General features: G+C 37.7%; 1 protein-coding gene across 1 annotated transcript; it reads right to left on the bottom strand.

Moving 5' to 3' along the window:
- Positions 1–1,664: 1,664 nt before the first annotated feature.
- Positions 1,665–3,430, bottom strand: LOC149213164 (putative acyl-activating enzyme 19). The gene has a single exon (XM_089388935.1). It carries the CDS (start codon positions 3,291–3,293, stop codon positions 1,665–1,667), a length of 1,629 nt encoding a protein of 542 aa, XP_089245061.1. The 5' UTR covers positions 3,294–3,430.
- Positions 3,431–20,505: the final 17,075 nt, after the last annotated feature.

Here is a 20,505-nt window from a genome sequence, read left to right as displayed (position 1 = left end):
CATGAACATATCAACAGGCACTGGAATGTCTGGATCAAGTTGGAGTCGCCAGGTGAATGAATCAGCCTGCATATGTATCTGACTGCTGTCCACCATCAGCATCAGATCTGAATTTGATACATGTACTGGGGTAAAATACAATCGAAGTGGTCGTATTCACAAGCTCACGGAGATTGACTGAAGCAGCATTTATCTACTTGCGCTGATGTAAAACAAGAGCGTTTTCGAAGGCTTCTGGCGTAACTTCAGGCTCCGTCTAAGACTTATGAAACAAACACATCAACCCACAAACAAGTTTGTTCTCCCCAGTATGGTCGCCAATATGTTAGCGCTTGAGATTTCACCTCAGGCTGAAAAGGTAAACCTTCAAGGCTACATCAAACCATTTCACCTCGTAGCTAGCCCTACGAGGTATGAGAAGGCTCTCTCTGGTCAGATTTGATAGATCTTATAATATAATTAGGCTGACCAATTAGAATCAAAGATATTAGGCTAGTAAATTGATAGGGGGTTTGATTTAATGATTTTTGGTTTTTTGATGGAATGACGGGGCTTTTCTGGGCTGCATGGGGAAAATCACAGCTTCAAACAGAGAAATATAATGACTACACAGGTATCAACTGAGGCAAGGTAGGCATGCAATTTAACACCAAATCTGGTTTCAAACGGGATGGCAAGACTGGTGAGGAGTTAAGGAGGGCAGACAATAACTCTGAATCCTCCTTAAACAGTAGAAAACATCGAATGCGAACAAACTTATAGGAGGAGCATATAATACTATGAATTCCTACCTAATCACTTCATTTGTTCAGCTTGAAAGGGTCATGAAATGAAATGGAATATAACTGATTACATATGAGACAAAGGGAAAAACTTATGCTAAATCAACATACCACATGAATCTCAGCAAACAGAGCTTTGAAATTCCATTAAATTCTCTGCAGAAAACTGTACAATACAAAGCTCTCTGCTTCTCCAGCAGCTCCCAGCGCTCAGAAAAAAAAAAACTCTACTCTCTTCACTCCCCCTCTTCTTTTCATTACAAATGAATAAATACAATGCTGCCCAAAACAGGGGCGCTGTTTTAACTAACTACACAAAAATTGGAAAGAATTTGACTAACAAGTCGATCCTAAGACCAAGAATTTGTTTTTATCCTTATTAACAAAATAAACTAAAACAAAACAAACAGCGCTTCCTGCAGAGAGAATAGCGCTCTTTCTACTTGATCACTGATGAAGTAGCATTTACAGGTGTCAATCCCCGCTGAAGACAAACATAGGCAATCGCTCCTCGTTCTCTGCCATTTTGCAAATGCTGGAAATTACAACTGCTTCCGAATTTCTGGAAATGCATTGGCTATTTTAATAAAACAAATTTTAAACTAACATTCTGTTGATGATTTGGCTAATTATGAGGCTAAACTGGAGCGCATATCTTTTTGATTTAGGTGGTCTTGAAATAGGAAATTCGTTCCTAAGTTTTTGTTTACGGTTGCGTGATGAGGACCAAGAACACGTTTCACGTGAAGTAGATGATGAGCAACGGCATTGACTGTCATTGTCTTTCCATTTCCTGATGGCCCGCAGAGAAGTATAATAGGTTCGGCTCCATAAGTTATCACATCTTCAAGACCAGCATTCTTTAATTGCTTGTTGAACGATTCAACTCCACCTGCGGTTGCAGATCATTAACTTTCTGTTCCATACCATGTCATAAGCCGGAGCTCCAAAGATGCTACCTCCACATGCAAGCTTAAAAACACAACTTTGGGATTTCGGATCTAGTGCATATATATTATGATCATGTGAACCACACCAGATCAACCCCCTTAATTTATCCACAATTGGCTGTGACTTTACCTCACCACTTGTCTGAAAGCTCCACAGGATATTGCCACTAAGAAACTCAAGGAAATATATTAATCCATTGTAATATCCAACAACCACCCGAGTGAAATCCTCTGTGACAGCAGCAGTTCTTTCAACTCGGCCTCCCAACTGAGCCTCCCATCGCACATAACCACTGTATGCATCAATGCACAAAAAATTGTGTGCATGGGAGCCAATAAATATGTAATATTTATCATGCCACTTCACAAATAAAGGTGACGCATCAACACAGGAATGCAACAAGGCTTTCCATAGCTTGTTCATCTTCCCAGAATCTTTATTACTGAAGATTGTACAGGATTTCTGAAGAACTGAATGAATGTCAAATTCTTCTTTAGATGCAATTTTGTTACATCGAGAAAATGCCACTGCGTCTGGTAAACTAAGACCAGACTCCCAGAGCTTCAGACCAATTTCATCATTTTTGGATTGCGCTTCTAGAAACCGCTGCATTTTTTGAGGTCTGGGAGCATAACTATGAAGACTCAGATTGTGTTTTTTCGTTTTGGTGTGGAACAAAGACTTCATGATAGAACTCTTCTCCTCAGGTACAATTTTTGATCCTTCCACATTGAAATCTAAAACTAAAGGAACTTCCTCGTAACTGCCATCTGTAGCGCTTTGGGTTTCAGGAATGATTACATTATGATCATGTAAACTCGGCACCCCCTTAATATCTCTTCTTTTTCCACTGTTGCTTAGTTCTGATGATACTTTTAGAGAGGCATCAAGCCCTTTAATTCTATCCAGCAATCCTGGAACTTGAAGCAAAGGACTATGAAGTTTCTGAGGACTCGGATGTTTATAAATAAGACGCATATCAATTCCTAATGTATAGGCGGCATGTGCAACAGATATTGAAGTCCCGCCAAGTAAAAAGAAATCATCATGACTCAAAACCTTGTCAACCATAAGAACTCTTCTGAAAACCTCTCTTATAATACGGATAGCTGTATCATTTAAATGGATAGCATCAGAATCTCTTTCTGTTTCCAAAACAGAAGGTTCGACCTCAGGCAATGCTGCAATAAAATGAAACCTGTAAGGGATCATTACAACAGGTAACCTTTCCTCTAACCAGCTCCTCAATGAAGCATGCAAGCCGTTTCCATTGTCTGCATTCAAGTGGCCATCGGACTTCTCTTTCCTATTAGAACCATACATAAAAGATTGATCAGTTCCTTTCATGACAATGTAAGCTATGATATGGATGCTGTCCTGTTTACCAACACGAAAAGAAACTGCAGCATCTGCTACATCAGGGTGTTTCCTCAAAATGTATTCTATCTCTTCAATTACAACCCGTTGCCCATTAATTTTCACCACACGGTCTTTTCTTCCAACAAATACAAAATTACCATCGTTAAGCTTTCTTGCAAAGTCACCAGTTTTAAAGTACATTGTATCTTTACCTACATAATCTGAAAGGATGCAGCGATATGCGCAATTTCCATTCAAATTGACAAACTTTGAAAAATCACCTGAAGCATCATTTAAATATTTCACTGCAAGACATTTACCCCCAACCCAAATTTCTCCCTCATTCTGCGACAATTCTAAAGGGTCCGTAAGCAGAGAAGAAAATCCAAAGTAAATGTAACATCTGAAGGAGACATATTCCCTCCATTTTCATGTATAACATGCGTAAGGACTTGCAATGCCTCCACTGCCATCTTATTTCTGCCACCATTACTCATAGCATCTTTCAGAATGATTGAATTACTCCAAGCTGCTTCATGGCAAGACTCTATAATCCTTCGAAGAAAACTGACCATCGTAACAAGAGATGATGATTTGAATTGTGTTTGTGCTTTTGCAGAGATAGGAGCTGAGGAAGCTGCTCCCTTTTGAAGAGCTGGAGATAAATTACATAATCTGAAAAACAACATTAATGATTTCTTCTTCAAAACCCTGTTTTGAAGAAGAATCAGTCTCTGACATGAGACGGAGTCTAACACAGCCCAGCTCAGCGCAGAAGTCAGTCAGCCGACTCTCCTCAAACCCATGTTGAACACTTGCAACTTTAAGGACCAAATTCAGAAGTAGCGTTATTTTAGAATGTTGTTTTTTCTTTTTAATTAGATTAGAAAAAGGACGGTCATTTGAAAACCGCATCCTAAATTTTGTAAAATACTATTATCAGAATTAGGAAGTAGTATTTTAACCCTTCTCATTGCATTTGGAGAAGGGTCTAGAAATTTGTCAAAAACTTGTCCTCGGAACATGCACTTCTGCACCCTCAGAGGAGGTTTTGATGAATGGATGGATCGAGATTTATTAATATTTGCATTTTTATGTCTGCTACTGATGTTGCACTTTTGTACTCTTAGTAGATGTTAGAACAAGTAGAGATAAATTGTTTTTGCTTGAAGCTTGTGAGTAGGATTAGTCATAAATGGTACTTTTATCTCTTGACCATTTCTGCTTATATTCTTAAAGTGATATGCAATTTTCAGTTGTTTATATGTTAATGCATGAATGTGTGGGTTACCATTTGGCACTTCTGTACGGTGGAGTCATTTATTTTTGTTTGATATATGAATAACTTATTATGCGATATGCTGTTCACAACTGTTTTGCTTAACTTTTTATGCAAAGTGGTTTATCTTAATTGATTTCTATTCTTATGATAGCTGAATGATCTTTATTACCAGTTATTGTTCGAAATCTCTTTAGATCGCATAATAGAAGAAATACACCCGGGTTAGCGTAGATTAGATGTGTTGTTTCTCATTAGATTACAATAGCATAGAGTTAGTTTAGAAGTTTGAATTAAATTAGCTTTAAGTACTCCTAGATTAGCATCATCCAACTCTACACACACACACACCCCTTAGATTGGGAAACTGGTCCCATTATCCCCAGTCGGACCCGCTATACCAAATGGATAAGGAGCTGCCAACCAAGGTTCGGACCGGGTGGGTATCCCCCTTGTTGTCGACCCGATTTTCGGGGCTTCAACATATTTGGCGCTAGAAGGAGGGCCTGAACATAGTGTCTGTTGGAATAATTTTCAATTGTAAAATTTGAATCAGGATGGCTGCTCATAAAATTCCTATTTGGAGTTGCATCCATGTTCCTACCTCTTCCAACACTCCACCTGAAGTGGTAAGACTCTTGTCTCAGGTAAAATTCAATGGTAAGAATAATTCTTCTGCTTTTAATCATGCTCTTCAATTTATTCAAAAAGTTTCAAGTTCTGATATTCAGAGAATTGATGAAGGCGTTTTATGCAGAATTTTTACTCTTACATTCACGGCGGAAGCTAGAAAATGGTGCAGAACCCTCCCAGTTGCATCAATTCACAGCTGGGACCAATTCGTCAAGACTTTCATTTTTGAATTTGATTGTTATGACTATGACCAAGTATACGATGAAATTGATTATCTACGGAAACAAGATGAATCTGTTAGGGATTTTAATATGCGATTTCATCTTAATTGTCTAAAGTATGATATTGAAAGTGAACTCATGGATGAAGAATCTTCAGATTATGCTGAGTATTCCCTGCCTCCTATGTTTGATCAAGCAGAAATTAGTTCAACCTTTGTCTCATTTTCTTCTAATGTGAATGAGGATTCCAAGTTGAATATACAAATCAGCCATGATGAAGAAAGTCCCCAAAGCCTAGGAGTCATGCATGCTCTAATGCAAGAAGACAAAAGCGAGAATGCTGGAGGAAAGCCTACCTTGGAACCAGGAGATGACTTTGATACAAGGTCAGATAATATCATTATAAACCAACAAATGCAGATGCCAAGGTTAGAACAACAAACTATTTCTCTTTCAAAAAATATCAGTACACAAAGGTATGATCTAGAGCCCGATGTCTATGATGAATCTGATGAACAAAGATTTTTCCATGATGAGATTTTCAAATGCATTGTTCCAGAATCACATTTTTCTCTTTATCCCGATGTTTTTAGTGATGATAATTTTTCCCCTCTCAATATTAAAGATACCTCAAAAAACACAGAGGATTATTCAAATGAGTCATCATTAGGTTTTCAAGATAAAAAGACAGTTATAGAACATCCTTTGACCATTTTCAAACAAGAACCACTTGACCTTCCTTGTCTAAAAATATATGACAAAAAGGAGAAATCTAGGGAAACCTGTAAGATCATTTATGATAGTTACTTTGACAACGATGATGTTGTTGATTTATCCCAAGTAACTCAACTAAGCTCAGATAATGAGAGATATCCTAATTCAGGAATCGTATCAGTCAATCCTCATTTCAAAGTAAAAGATCATTTGCATGATTTTACTATCCAAGACAATACCCTGATCTATGATTCATATCATGAGGAAACCTCCATGCCTGTTCACAATCATAACTTGTCTTCTGATTCAGAAGGTGGAATTCGAAATTGCTCGGATCCCATAATTCTGGCCAGTTCTTGTGAAGAACAAGATATTCCAAGTCAATCCCAGTTGTGTTGTAACACTATTTGTATAGATAATAAGTTCTTTCTTTCTCACTTGCACTCATTTTGTACAAAATCGGATTGTGTTTTAAATTTTCAGACTTTTTTATTGTGGTATGTTGAGCACCTTATCAAAAAACATTCGAAAGATGTGCTACCATTTTGGAAAGCTAAACTGTGTCAAGGAAGTATAGAACTTTTTCAATTCCAAGATCAATCAATATCAGACTTCCTTAAAAAACTTCTTTGGCATCCAAAACACCATCAACCAAGGAAAGTACCTTTCAAAACTTGTTGGCAATTCACACCAATTGATAAGAATCTTTCCAGGAATTTCCATCTATTCTGCATCGATTTATTTAGTGATTTATATATGGAAACTTTCCTTTTATACGAAATCGCTAAAAGCTAAACTTTAACGAACAGCAGGTTACAAGCCATTGAAACTAAAAAATCATATTCACAACCTGGCTTGTCATCTTTCCTATTATGAGATCATCAATCCATAACAGAAATTCATCTTGATTTTTGTGATCCAATAGGTTCCCAGTTGGAAAGAAGTTTTCATAAGAAAGAAATATCAGACAGAATTCCAACTGAGGTTACATATTCTTATTCCACGTCCAACATTAACAGTTCAGGAAAAGTTTTGTGCTTAACGCTAATGTTTAGAAGTTACATACGGCTAGGAATAAAAATGAAGAGATGGTTCCACTGGAAATATCATTTCACCTAGCTAATTTTCTGTATATAGTTAGAATAGGAGTAGGAGTAATTTAGCTAGGTTATTAGGTTTTAGGTTCACTTTTAATAGTTGGTAGAAAAGAGATTATCCCTATTCTGTGCATAATCGTAAAGAATGTCTGCCTCTCATTTCGTTAATTTTCTTTCCCCATAATAAAATTTTCTATGGTTAACAGCATTTGACATTTACTAAAGACACCATTTCTCTGTCAGGTTTTGAACTTCTGCTTGTGTAAATAGCAAATCTTTCAGAAACTTGATCTTTATTATCAATAGAACTTTAACTCAGATATGATACTAGTTTCAACTCCAAGAAATTTGAAGAAAGCTATCTTAGTGACGAAATTGTTTTATGTCAGTACAATGAAAGGTATCAATAATAAAATAAAGATTCTCTGTAGAAACAACCATTTCCAAACAACTCTATTATTGTCGTCCAGAACTTTCTTAAGGAAAGATAATTTGACTTCCTCCCTGCTAAAGGAAATCACAGCATTCAGAGGAACAATCGGAAAAAAACACTATATCTCAAAGAATAAGAGGTCTCATCACGAGCCGACTTATCATGATCACAGATATTATAACTTGCTGACTTTGCCAATACTGTCCACCAAAACAGGGCAACGACTCAAGATTGTTGCAATCAAAAGACAAGGGGTCTCATCACGAGCCAACTTGTTCAGCAAAAGTGTAAATCAAGTGAATGACTGTGTCATAATTTGGCCACCAAACCAAGACATTGTTCTTTAGAGAATAAAAAGGAAAAAGTGTCAAAATGGGTTTTTCTCTGAAAAGTTGTAAATAGCCTTAAGCAGGATAAAGGATCATTACTGGGTAATAGGTAACCCTGTCCAGGCTATGGATGCCTGCTGGCAGCAGAGGCTCTACCTGCGGCAAAGGAGCATATTTAAAAGGCTGCTACACAGGGAAGACTTTATTTTAATTTTCACAAGACCAAGTAATGGCTGATGTAAATGCAAGGACAAGCTGAGGATGCAAGTAATTAAAATAGAAAGAGGTTGAAACAAAACATCATTGACAGTTTGAAGTATAATATGCTTTATCTTTTTATAATAAAGTCTAAGTTTTATGAGAAAATTTTTTGTTTCGGAGGTTTTAAAAAATTTCATTAGAAAATCAGAGATAACTGGTTCTCCCAAGTGAATCGCCAATTGTTGTGGCCAGCAACACCCCCCCCTTTGTTCATTTAAGTGTTGACCAAAATACTAAATGAATGGGGACCCTTAGTTAATTTTTAGGAAGAACAAGAGTTCATTCCCTCAAAATAAGGTTACCATCATAACCTTAGGTAGGTCTTTTGAATATTTTAAACCTAAGTCTATGATAAGGAGAAAATCTTTTAAGTCGCGTTGCAAAAAATATAGGAAATGCCTCCATTTCTCTTTAATATCAGTATGCGCAAGACCCTCGTGTTAAGTATAACATCGCATCGCAATAAAGTAATTCTCATAAAGAAAAACTTCAAGATTTACCGATCTGCGATAACGGCGATCGCAAGATCACATATCGCAGAAATGAGCTGACAAGATTTAACCAACATTAAACTTCTGTGATCTGCGATGTTACGATCGCTGCGATATTACGTTCTCGCGATCTGCGATGTTGCGATTTGCGATGGCGCGATATGCGAGGTTACGTAAGCAAATCATAAATCACTTCATTACGAATCCTTCGGGCACGTCGTTCAAAGAAAAGCCACTTACCATAATCTGACTCGAAATCATGCGCTTTTAATGATAGTAAATGAATTAGTTGTCAGTTATTAAATGAATTAAAGACGCGTGCCTTTGTAGAGAATTACTTCACGTAAGGTGGCATATTTGATACATCTGTTGCATTTAAAACTCTCCCATCACCTTTCTGGATCAGTCATTTCCATTTCACTCGTAATCTGCAGGAACGAAGAGCTAAGACGATTCAAACCCAAACGCAGGAAGAAATGGGAAAGAAAAATAAAGCTCAAAGCTCTGAAGCGAAGGAAAAGACGAAGGAGATGGCGCCTTTATATACAGACACAGCCTGTAACAAAGATGCAGGGATATCGACATGGGAAAGCATGTACACGCTGCTTGAGGAGGAAAATCCTAGAATAATGAAGGTTGCTGCTGTCGCGGGCTCACAACACTCTTCTGAGGCATCCTTAGAGGAGCTACCATGTTCATTTCTTCACAGGATAGCAGCAAGACCCAAAATTCTACCATATATGGATATGATCAAGTGGATACTTGACAATGCAGACATGAACAACAGACAATTCACGGTTCAAGGACACGGGCTCATTGCATCATTCGCTGCGCAAGATTTGAAGCTTATGTATCATCTTCCTGAACCGCAGGTGGCTTACAATGCACAATTCGTTAAGAAATTTGCGGCAGAGAACCCAGACCTATCAGAGACCACCAAAGATTGGTCCAGAAAGGAGGAGCCGCTCAAAAAGGACAAAAACGGTATGTACAGCACTGGTTCCCTCACCTCTCCGTATTGTTTTGCTGCGGCCATGCTTTGTAGGTTATTTGGGATGCCAGATATCAATAAGTTTTCGTGTGAATGGCTACCATTAATTGATGCTGCCACAAACGCCGATATTATGGATTGGGCTAAGATCCTTTCTGATAATCTATACACGACTGTTATCAATTACCGGTCTAAAAGATCCTTGTCTCAAAGGATCTATCCTCCTTTTTATCTGTCTGCATATGTTATGGATTCTATTTGTTATGTGTCTAAATTTCCCATTATGGGTTGGAAATGGACTACCCAGGACCCATTACCTATCCATGCTTATCATAAGGTGTTATGGGATTCTCAGTTCGTCCCTCACTTCTACCAGATTTGCCACGGGCTTATTTTGCCCTTGTATAGAATAATGTATGATGAAGACCCCCCGAGGTGCTCACTCGAGGCACAAATAGACATCATTCCCATCACAAGATGGTTCGGGGAAGAATGTTTTACCTATATTAGAGTGTTTGGAATCACTGTACCTCCACATGTCCTACCTCTATATATCCCTGATAAACTTTTGGCTCGGGAAATTGCTTATCAAACCTGTCCAGAAGGCGGCTTGACTAAAGACCTAAAGGACAAAAGGAAGGCCATATGGCCTCAATTTCCTGTAGCTTGTGGGGCCTTCTCATTATTCGATGTAGGACAAGCTTTCACCGAAGTGGAGAATGTGACGTGTCTACAGTTATTTAAATTCCCAGCAAGGCCATTTGACCCAAATGATGTTGCCCAAGATTTCACAACGAACGTCAAAATAAAAGTATTCGCTGGAAAGAAAGATTTGTTTGATGATTTTTTTCAGAGTAGAAGCTCACTCCAAGAAATTTTGCGGGAAGCTCGATCGAGGTTGTCTCCAGATGACCTCCAAATGTTCATGTTATACAGGGAAAGAAGACTGGTCAGTGTTCCTCTAGAGAAGCTACGACTGCCTACCAGAGAACCAACTCCAAGCATTAGCCTCAGTGAAAACTCTAGCACTTCTAGATCTAAATCCAACGCTGCGCAAGGAGTACCTGAACATCCTAAAGAGTCTGGATGCGACCAAGGAAAAAATGAAGAAACAACTAACGATACAGCTCAGTCAAGTGCAATGTCGCAACAGCAAGTTATCGCCTCCCCGCCAAGAGATGTCCCCCCTCCTGTCATCGAAGCACCACTCGTCACAACAGAACTGGACAAAGAATGGGAAACCTTCAATGAACTGATCAATCTTGAAGGGAAAACCCCAAAAACACCTGTGAACAATACACAGGTAGTGCAAGAAGTGGTTTCAACCATAGTCAGCAGTGTCACAGAAACGGAGCACATTCCTATTGCTCCGCCTTCTGAGCTTCTACTTAATGTAGAAGAAATTCCCCCACTGGATGTATTCTATAGTCCCTAACACAAAGCAGTTGTAAGGAGAGAGAGGAAGAAAAGAAAACTAGAAAATACACTGTCACAAGATGCTGAACATTTGGACGTCTTATGGAAAGACTCCAACAATAACCCGACTGAAAATCTCACTAAGCTGTCTCAGATCGCAGGAGCATATGCTTATGCAACTATTGACAAGGCATCGGAAGTTCAACAACTATTGAAAGAACAAGAAGATCAAATACAGCTGCTACAATGACAGTTGCAACAAGCCAATGCTAATATTGAAGCTTCCAAACAGCTCGAGAAGCTGCAGGAAGACTTTCAGCAGATGCAGATAGGCTATCAAAGAAGTCTAGACGAGAAAGGAAAACAATTGCAGACTTTACAAGAAATGCATAAAGATGAGCCTAAGCTGGCAGAATTTATTTCAGAATCTATTGGCTTAAATGAGCAACTACTGCAGCAACAGGAAGAGTTGGGACTTAAAATATCACAGTGGAGTCACTATTGTGGGCTGAGCGATAAAATCACCAATCAAGTGGTAGACTTGCGGAGTGACTATGACCAGAGTGACAGACGGGTGACGGAATACTTAACTTGGCAGGATGAAGATGAAGGGAAAAGAGCAGGTGCACCCAGGATAAACGAAAATCATAAAGAATTGCTCTTTAATAAATGGGACGATCAAATCAGGCACGCGGAGCGAGCAGCGGAGACAGCGGCTACACAGGCAAGCATTATTATCGACTGTGTAAATGAGAATTTACACAAGGCCAATTTAATTGCATAGACCACCCCGGGGTACCTACCAAATAAGTTACAGCTGGAAGCAGAATGGAAGCAGAAAGTGCAGGCAAAGGGAAAAGCGATCCAAGCATTAAACAGGTTGAATTGGGAATGTTACTGGACATACTTGGTCAAACCACACAGTCAATGGATGATGGTGAAATGCATCACAAACGCGGCCGAAAAAGTAGTGCCAGCTCTCGTAGATGCTGTTTTCGCAGCCCAGCTCAGCGCAGAAGTCAGTCAGACGACTCTCCTCAAACCCATTCTGAACACTTGCAACTTTAAGGACCAAATTCAGAAGTAGCGTTATTTTAGAATGTTGTTTTTTCTTTTTAATTAGATTAGAAAAAGGACGGTCATTTGAAAACCGCATCCTAAATTTTGTAAAATACTATTATTAGAATTAGGAAGTAGTATTTTAACCCTTCTCATTGCATTCGGAGAAGGGTCCAGAAATTTGTCAAAAACTTGTCCTCGGAACATGCACTTCTGCACCCTCCGAGGAGGTTTTGATGAATGGATGGATCAAGATTTATTAATATTTGCATTTTTATGTCTGCTACTGATGTTGCACTTTTGTACTCTTAGTAGATGTTAGAACAAGTAGAGATAAATCGTTTTTGCTTGAAGCTTGTGAGTAGGATTAGTCATAAATGGTACTTTTATCTCTTGACCATTTCTGCTTATATTCTTAAAGTGATATGCAGTTTTCAGTTGTTTATATGTTAATGCATGAATGTGTGGGTTACCATTTGGCACTTCTGTACGGTGGAGTCATTTATTTGTGTTTGATATATGAATAACTTATTATGCGATATGTTGTTCACAACTGTTTTGCTTAACTTTTTATGCAAAGTGGTTTATCTTAATTGATTTCTATTCTTATGATAGCTGAATGATCTTTATTACCAGTTATTGTTCGAAATCTCTTTAGATCGCATAATAGAAGAAATACACCCCGGGTTAGCGTAGATTAGATGTGTTGTTTCTCATTAGATTACAATAGCATAGAGTTAGTTTAGAAGTTTGAATTAAATTAGCTTTAAGTACTCCTAGATTAGCATCATCCAACTCTACACACACACACACCCCTTAGATTGGGAAATTGGTCCCATTATCCCCAGTCGGACCCGCTATACCAAACGGATAAGGAGCTGCCAACCAAGGTCCAGACCGGGTGGGTATCCCCCTTGTTGTCGACCCGATTTTCGGGGCTTCAACAGGTTGGTAGTGGGACTAGGTGATTTTGAGCAATAGAAATGTCTCTCAATGCATTAGAGATTATCTATTGAATAAGGTAATGCTTTTTGTCCTATAGAAATCTTTAAGCCATCAAAAGCCATGAATAATGCTTCAAAGCACCACAGATGACCTTTGCGGGGTACCCTTAGCCTCTAAGAAAATATGTTACTTCCGTTAAAAGGTTTCGAGAATTGAATATGGGTCAGAAGGCTTTGAAAAGGTCAAGGAAGACCTAAGCCTTAGCCAAAGTATAAAGCTGCAATGGATCTAGGGCCAAACACGATGCCTTAAACCAACACACCCAAGCTCTTAAGGTTTTAGGTAAATTCTAGATCTCAATGCTCATGAATAGTGCCTATATAACTTTTAAAACATTACAAGGCAATGCATACATATATTCTTAATAAATAGAAAATTAAAATAATGGCAATCATATATTACACAAAGATTTACCTTGGAATTCAAAACTAGGGAAGCCAAGATTATATTATTACATTAACTCCTTAATTGAAATTAGAAAATCCCGAGTTTAGCAATAACGCACCACAAAACTTCCCAAAAGCAAAATAGCGTGCCAATAACCTCCAAAAATGGATGCAAAAAACCACCCATTTTTTAGGGGCTTGTCTCCTTATGACGACCTTGCTGCATGTAATGCATAAGAATTACATGTAGGGCTAGTTGTGCAAAAATATAACACATAACTAACATCCTCAAATGTAATTAATGACCTCTAAAACATATATATGGCCTTCAAGTGGGGATATGGGCATCATTGAGAGATTTTGAACATTTATATGCGCCTTAGGTTCTTAGGCATGATCAAGAGAGGAATCCTAGGGCTTAGGTCTTAAATGAAGCTTCTAGGCATATATGGCCAACAAAGACATGTTGAATCACCACAATAGACCTTTTGAGGGTATCCTTGGTCTCTAAATGGGTATAGTTGATGTTATGAATTTGTGAACATTAAGTATGAGTCTTTAAACCCTATATATGGTTAGGGAAATAAACCTAATATTTATGACGTAAATGAAGCTTCTATGCTAATAGGTCTAGGAATTACAACTTGAACCACCACAATTGATTGCTTGAGGGCACCCTTTACCCATAGCTAGATACATAGGTATTGTTACATTTTTCTAGCACTAAGTATGGGTCTCAACACCTTGAATATGATCAAGGAATAAAACATGAACCCTAGGACCTAAAGAATTTATAGCCATCAAGGGCTAAAAGGAATGACTGAAAATACCACATATAACCTCTTCACGATATACCACATATAGTAAGTTAGTGTTCCAAGGCACTAGAAACAATATATGGAAGAACATTATGTCTTAGGTCCTAATGAAATCTTTGAGGCATCTACAACCATGAAAAATGCATTGAAGCACCACACATGACCACTAGAGGGTATCCTTGGCTTCTAAGAAAGGATATTAGTTCCTTGACAAGGTTCTGAGTATTAGCTATGAGTATCAAATCCTTAATATGGTCAAGGGTGGGAACCCAAGCTTCAACCAAATTATAAAGCTTTTAGGGATCTAGGGCCAAACACAATGACCCAAACCACCACACATAAACTCTCAAGTTTCAAGCATTCTCTAGGGCTCAAGGGTCATGAATGACACCTCAAACTTCCATTGATGACCTCTTAAGGGGATTTTTTCCTTCAAGTATGGATATGGGTGCTATTAGGAAATTTGACCATTGTTTATGGGCCTTGGGTCCATGGACATTATTTAGAGATGAAACTCAAGAGTTTAATGCTAAAGGATGCTTCTAGGCATATGGGGTCAACAACAACGTGATGAACCATCACAAGCACCTTTTTAAGGTATCCTTGGTCTTTGGATGGGGATAGTCAACATTATGAGGTTTTGAACCTTAAATATGAGGCTTGGGACCCTAGATATGGTTAAGGATACAGACTCAAGAGTTAGGCCTTACAAGAATATTTAATTCCACTTGGGCCATGAGTGATAGGTTGAAAAACCATAGATGGGCTCTTGAGGACATCCTTTAGCTTTGACATGGTATATCAGTGCCATCAACATTTTTGAGCATTGGGTATGGGCATTGAGAAAACATGAACCTTAGTGCCTAAAGAAAGATTATATCCATCTAAGACAAAGAAGGATGCCTTTTACAGGCACACATGGTTTCTTCAAGGCATTCTAGCCTATGATTGCAAATATTGGTGGCACTAGGTGGTTTTGAATTATAGGTGTGTGTGCACAGGTTCTAGAAATGATACCCATATCTAATGCTTAGATGAGATCTTCATCTTTGTCAAGTTTCTAAAATTAAGTATGAGCCTATGGACCCTGAATATGGTTAGGGGATCAAACCCTATATTTATACCTAAAAGGAATATTTTAGGCTTCTAGGCATAAGAATGACACCTTGAACCCCCATAAATGACCTCTCAAGGGAAACATTTAGCTCTAACTAGGTATATCAATACTATTAGCACTTTTGGGCACCAGGTATGGTCTCATGGTCCTATATATTCTAACAATAATAGGCACACACTTTAGAAGACATGTGTGCTCCTACTTAAAAACATGTGCAAATTATAAAGTGTTCACATGCCCTTGCTTAGTAACATGTGTGTTCTAAAGCATACACACCTCATCTTTAACAATGCACAAGTGATACTAAAATTTTGATTTGGCAATGTGAATTGTGGTTAAGGGTGCACCAAGGCTATAGGATTAGGACCACATGAACATTTCTAAGAACACATGTATGTTTCTATGAACATATGCACATTCCTATGTGTGCACATTTCTACACATCACATTGTCACTCTTTTTACCATCAATTCCATGCAAGTATCCATGATGTAATGGTCAAATAATTTGTTGTAAAAACCACATTGGCTCAAAAAACAAAAAAGTCAAAGCTCATCTTCCACTTTCATTATTTATACTTTCTCCATGAAGTTTCAATTCAACCTCTGAACATCATTGTGTTTCTCAAGAGTATGTGGAATGATCTTTTGTGTGGAAATATTTGTGAAAAAATATGAAACTCTTGTAATAATACTCACCACCATTGTTGCTTATCTTTCAACAAAGGAAAAATGTTCCTAAAAACTTTGATATTGACAGTTTTCTTATTCCTATAAATTATGGTTGTTGCACTCTTTTACTTTCATTACAACATTTATGTATCCTTGATGATGTGTGGAGTCTCCACTAGAAAATACTACACAATTTACTTCCCCAAAATTTAAAAAGGATTTTTTATCAATTCCAAAATATAATCTTTTTAATATACAAAAGTTATAAGCTATTTTCACCAAAATGTGCATAATACTATGACATCTAATATATTTGTAATTTAATATATATGTTTATTGATGATGGATGACCATTAAAGTGAATATTCACATATAACTTGTATAAAGCTCTAAGTCAAACACCCTTTAACAAAACTCCTCTTGAACCAATATTTAACTTCCATGAATCTATCAAGAGCCAAAATGGATCAAATCTCTGAAGTGCAAACCCTTTTTTAGTGTAGAACTTGGTTATATATATTTAATTTTTCTTAGATATCTATTGTTTTATTTTTATTTGACCGAGTCAAAATGTTTACATAATATTACGACATCTCTTCTATATTGAATTGGAATGCCTCTAAAAAAAGAGGCCAATGTTAACTAATAATTTGAACCCAAATTTATCGTTTTTTTAAAGAATTTTGCTTATCAATCCATATAGATCCCATTGCTCATATACACGGAGTAGTTCTCATTCACAACTAAATGTTTGCTTTGTAGAACTTCTTGCAATCTTTTTTAATATAGTATAATCTTTTTATTACGGGTAAAATTTGGTTATATATATATATATATATATATATATATCAGTGTTTTAAATATTTTTATTATCTTATTTTTATTTGATTGAATCAAAACGTTTACATAATATTGCAACATCTCTTTAATATTAAATTAGAATGTCTCTATAATAAAATATTTTATCAACCTACTATTAACTAATAATTTCAACCCAAATTTATTTTTTTCTAATAAATTTGCTGCCTTGTTGATCTACATAGGGCCCATTGCTCATACCACCCTGATTAGTAACACACACAGCGGTGCGGATCGACTCAAAGTAGTGATAATTCACAACTAAATGTTTGCCTTGTAGAACTTCTTACTCACATATTACTTTTAAGATGGGTCGTGAAATTAACCTTTGATGCACACCTTTGAATGTAGAAGTGAAAGTGAAGAAATTGATTTGGAGAAAACTATGAAGAAATTTGTCTTCACAATGCCCTTGGATGCTAATATTTTCAGAATAATAGTAGGGAATTGTTGTAGCGGCTACAACCACCCTCCAAAATTTTGACCTGCACCCAATTTCAGAGCCTCCCTTGAGAGTTTCACTTGATGATTGTACACACTTGGGTTCACTCCATGAGCTCGCGTGAGTCTTCGCATTCACCTTGCTTGTTCATTTCACCAATTCTTGCATGTTGATGTCAAAGTCATGTTTGCGACCATGTTCTGGTTATGCTCAAAGTCTTCACTTTGTGTGTTCTTATTGTGTTCGTTATGAAAACATTTGTCGCACTCACACACAGAGTTACATTCACTGTCGCACAAGCGTCGTCACGGTCGACTGACGATCATTCACAAATGTCACTCTTGTCGCCTACACCGTCGGTCAGTCATGTTGTACATATGGTCTGGATGGTCTGAGCCATCTCATTGTCGATTCATACAAGTGTGTGTTGTAAGATCACATATGCATCTTTCACTTATTCACACACTTAGTCATTTTGTTGAAAATCTGATGACGGGACTCCCCTCTAACAGCTGGACCATCACCCTGCCATCAAATCGATCGACTATCACCCAGAAAAGCATAGGGGAACTAAAGCAAGACATTTCAAGTTACGCTGCCCGCAAGAAAATCAATCAGTCTCCATGCTGGTCAACCAGAGAGTTTGAACCAACGGCCACCCTAGGGCTGACTCCCCTGAAAAATTGCGCAAAGGTTGTAGGCATTGCCCACTCTGCTGACTGAGAAAATTGCAAACAGGCCAGACTGACACATAGTGCTTGTCCCTGTCTCTCTCAGGAAATTGTGCAATTCTTCCAGCCAACCCTCCCGACAGTCGACTCGATGCTCATCTAGAAAATTGTGAATTTTTCACGAGTAGGCCCTCTGCTGCCCAGCAATCAACTCAGCTCAAAAATTGCACAGAGATGATCAGTAGGTCGGCCTCCCAGCATCAGAGCAATTTTTTTCGCCAACAGTAGACTGTCAGTTCCCTCTAGGAATTTCCTAGTTTCTACTGCCCAGCTCCCGGCAGCTGACTACTAGTTCCCCTCAGGAATTGCATAGTTTCTTCTTCTAGTGACCCAGTAGCCAACTTCCAATTCCCTCTAGGAATTACGCAGTTTTGGCTGCCAAGTGTTATAGCACCATTTACCACTCTTGGTATTTGTGATGCTTTGTTTATGGCCTAGGGCAACCCCTCCTTCCAGACTTGGTCTAAATATATTAAAAACAATGTTTTATTCCTTGTATGCTACTTTTCCCTGAGCTAAAAGCATGTACACTCAGGTCAGTCAATAGCTAACCTGTGTATATGTAATAAAACACCTAAAAAAATTAAATTTCCTTAATTATGGGCGAGTTCGCAGATTTTACCTATTGATTACCTCCTCTTGCCTGTGGCCCAACTGTTTCCCAACTAAAAAACTAATTAGAAGAAGTATAAATAGTCTATGGTAAGGCCTTAGAGGAGGAGAAGAGATAGATTTATTATACTGAGATTATCCCTAACTGAGTCTGATGAATCCTTGTGCCTCATGCACTTTCCCAAGCTTCAGGAAACCCTTGTTTCCTTGATTATAGATATCCTTCATTTTGCTTGAGATATCATGGCATTGGTTATGGAAGAAGATGATTGAAAGCTAGGATAGGAGGAATCCGGAGGACGGTTCCTCTTGGAGCCAGAAGAAGAAGACTCAGGTGAATTCTCTCCATCCTATGTTTATGCATAAAATTATGTTTTAATTCATATATGAATGATGTTTTGATGTATGATCAATCATTTTTTTATAGAAATAAAGTCAATTCCGTGAATATGCTTTACTTATATACTACTATATATGTTCGAATTGAATGATTTTTAGGTTTGAAGAACATCGAGAGTTGCAGAGGGTCTGAACCCTGCGGGACCTACTCGAAAGGAAATCTGGGTACAGTCGCTCTTACGTAGTTTGATTATATAAGCATTTTGCCTGAGCTGTATGAGTGTTTCTTGTTGTAGTTTGCTTCTGCTCTGTTGGGGTTCTAACCCAAAGCCCTAGGGTACTTCCACCCAAAACAAAATTGGCGACTCCACTGGGGATAACAATCTTGTTATTCTTGGTTTGGGTTGTTCATTACCAATCAGGGCTCAGTCTTTGGTTTGCTTGCTTTTACAATCTTATTTGGTCTACTAGAGTCTCAGGCTTTAAGTCTAATCTTTTGGATCAAACTTTGTTTTTTATTTTTTCTTGCAAAGCTTTGTATACACTTTTTACTTTGTTTACAGTAGCGTATACACGCTTGTTTCTGTAAAGTGAACCCACGTATATGAGAGTTTCCTTTGTCATAAGCACGTGTGCACGCTTTTGTGTTTGGACACAGACACATATGCAAATTTTTGCATTGTTTTTTCAAATCTCTCTGCCCAGATAGATTTATTGCCTGGTCGTTTTAGTCTCTGTGTGGTCAATTTCTGTCTGAAGAATTTAATTATTCTACAAGATTACTGTTTCGAATTCTCTTCCTCGTTGAAAAGATTTGGCCTAGGTTTGCTTTTTGAGCGAGTTTGTAATTGGTGTTTTCGCACACAAGACTTCGTTCAGAAGTTCTTGATTGTTCTGGTCCTATAGAACGCAAAATTGTTTTTAGTTTCAGTGTCAAGCTCAGATTTTAGATCTGCTTGCTTTGCTTTCCTTCGTTTTGTGGCCTCATAGATTTTCTTGCTTTTTGAAAGTCTTTTTGACGAATTTGGAAGTATTTATTTCGTGCTTTCTTGGTCATTTTGTCAAACTCTTTGCTAATATTTGGGTCGTTTTGTACAAGTTGAAGTCTTTTTGCTCAAGTTTTCGTTCATTTTCGAGTTTTTAATTTGCAAAGACTCCTTGTGCTCTCTTTTCGATCTTTGAGGTTTAGTAGCATTTTGGTGTTTTCAAAAAGTTGTTTTTGGTTGTTTCTTTAAAAAGAAAAGATCTCAAAAAACTTTGTTTTTGTTTTTCTTTTGCCAAGTTTGGTTTTTGGTTTCTTTTTGTTGTTGAAAGCGAATTGCAATCTTTTTCAATTTGTCCTTCTTGTTTGGAGAGAATTTTGTGTTCAAAATTTGTATCCTCTTCAGTACTTTAGTTGGCTCATTGTTAGTTATAAACAATTGCTTTTGCTTTTTGAGTGATTTAGGATCTTGCATCTCCATTATATCTTGCATTAGGGTAGTTTGCATTGTTAAAGCATTCATAGTCT

This window comes from Pinus tabuliformis, chromosome 1_1 (assembly GCF_031772625.1).
Source record: "Pinus tabuliformis cultivar Carrire ecotype Pingquan chromosome 1_1, CPIR1, whole genome shotgun sequence".
NCBI classification, from domain to species: Eukaryota; Viridiplantae; Streptophyta; class Pinopsida; order Pinales; family Pinaceae; genus Pinus; species Pinus tabuliformis.
The sequence above is the reverse complement of the archived record's forward strand: the minus strand, read 5'-3'. Positions and strand labels throughout refer to the sequence as shown.

Excerpts from the sequence above, each read along its gene's own strand:
- LOC149213164 (XM_089388935.1), bottom strand. The coding sequence starts at position 3,293 with ATGTACTTTAAAACTGGTGACTTTGCAAGAAAGCTTAACGATGGTAAT.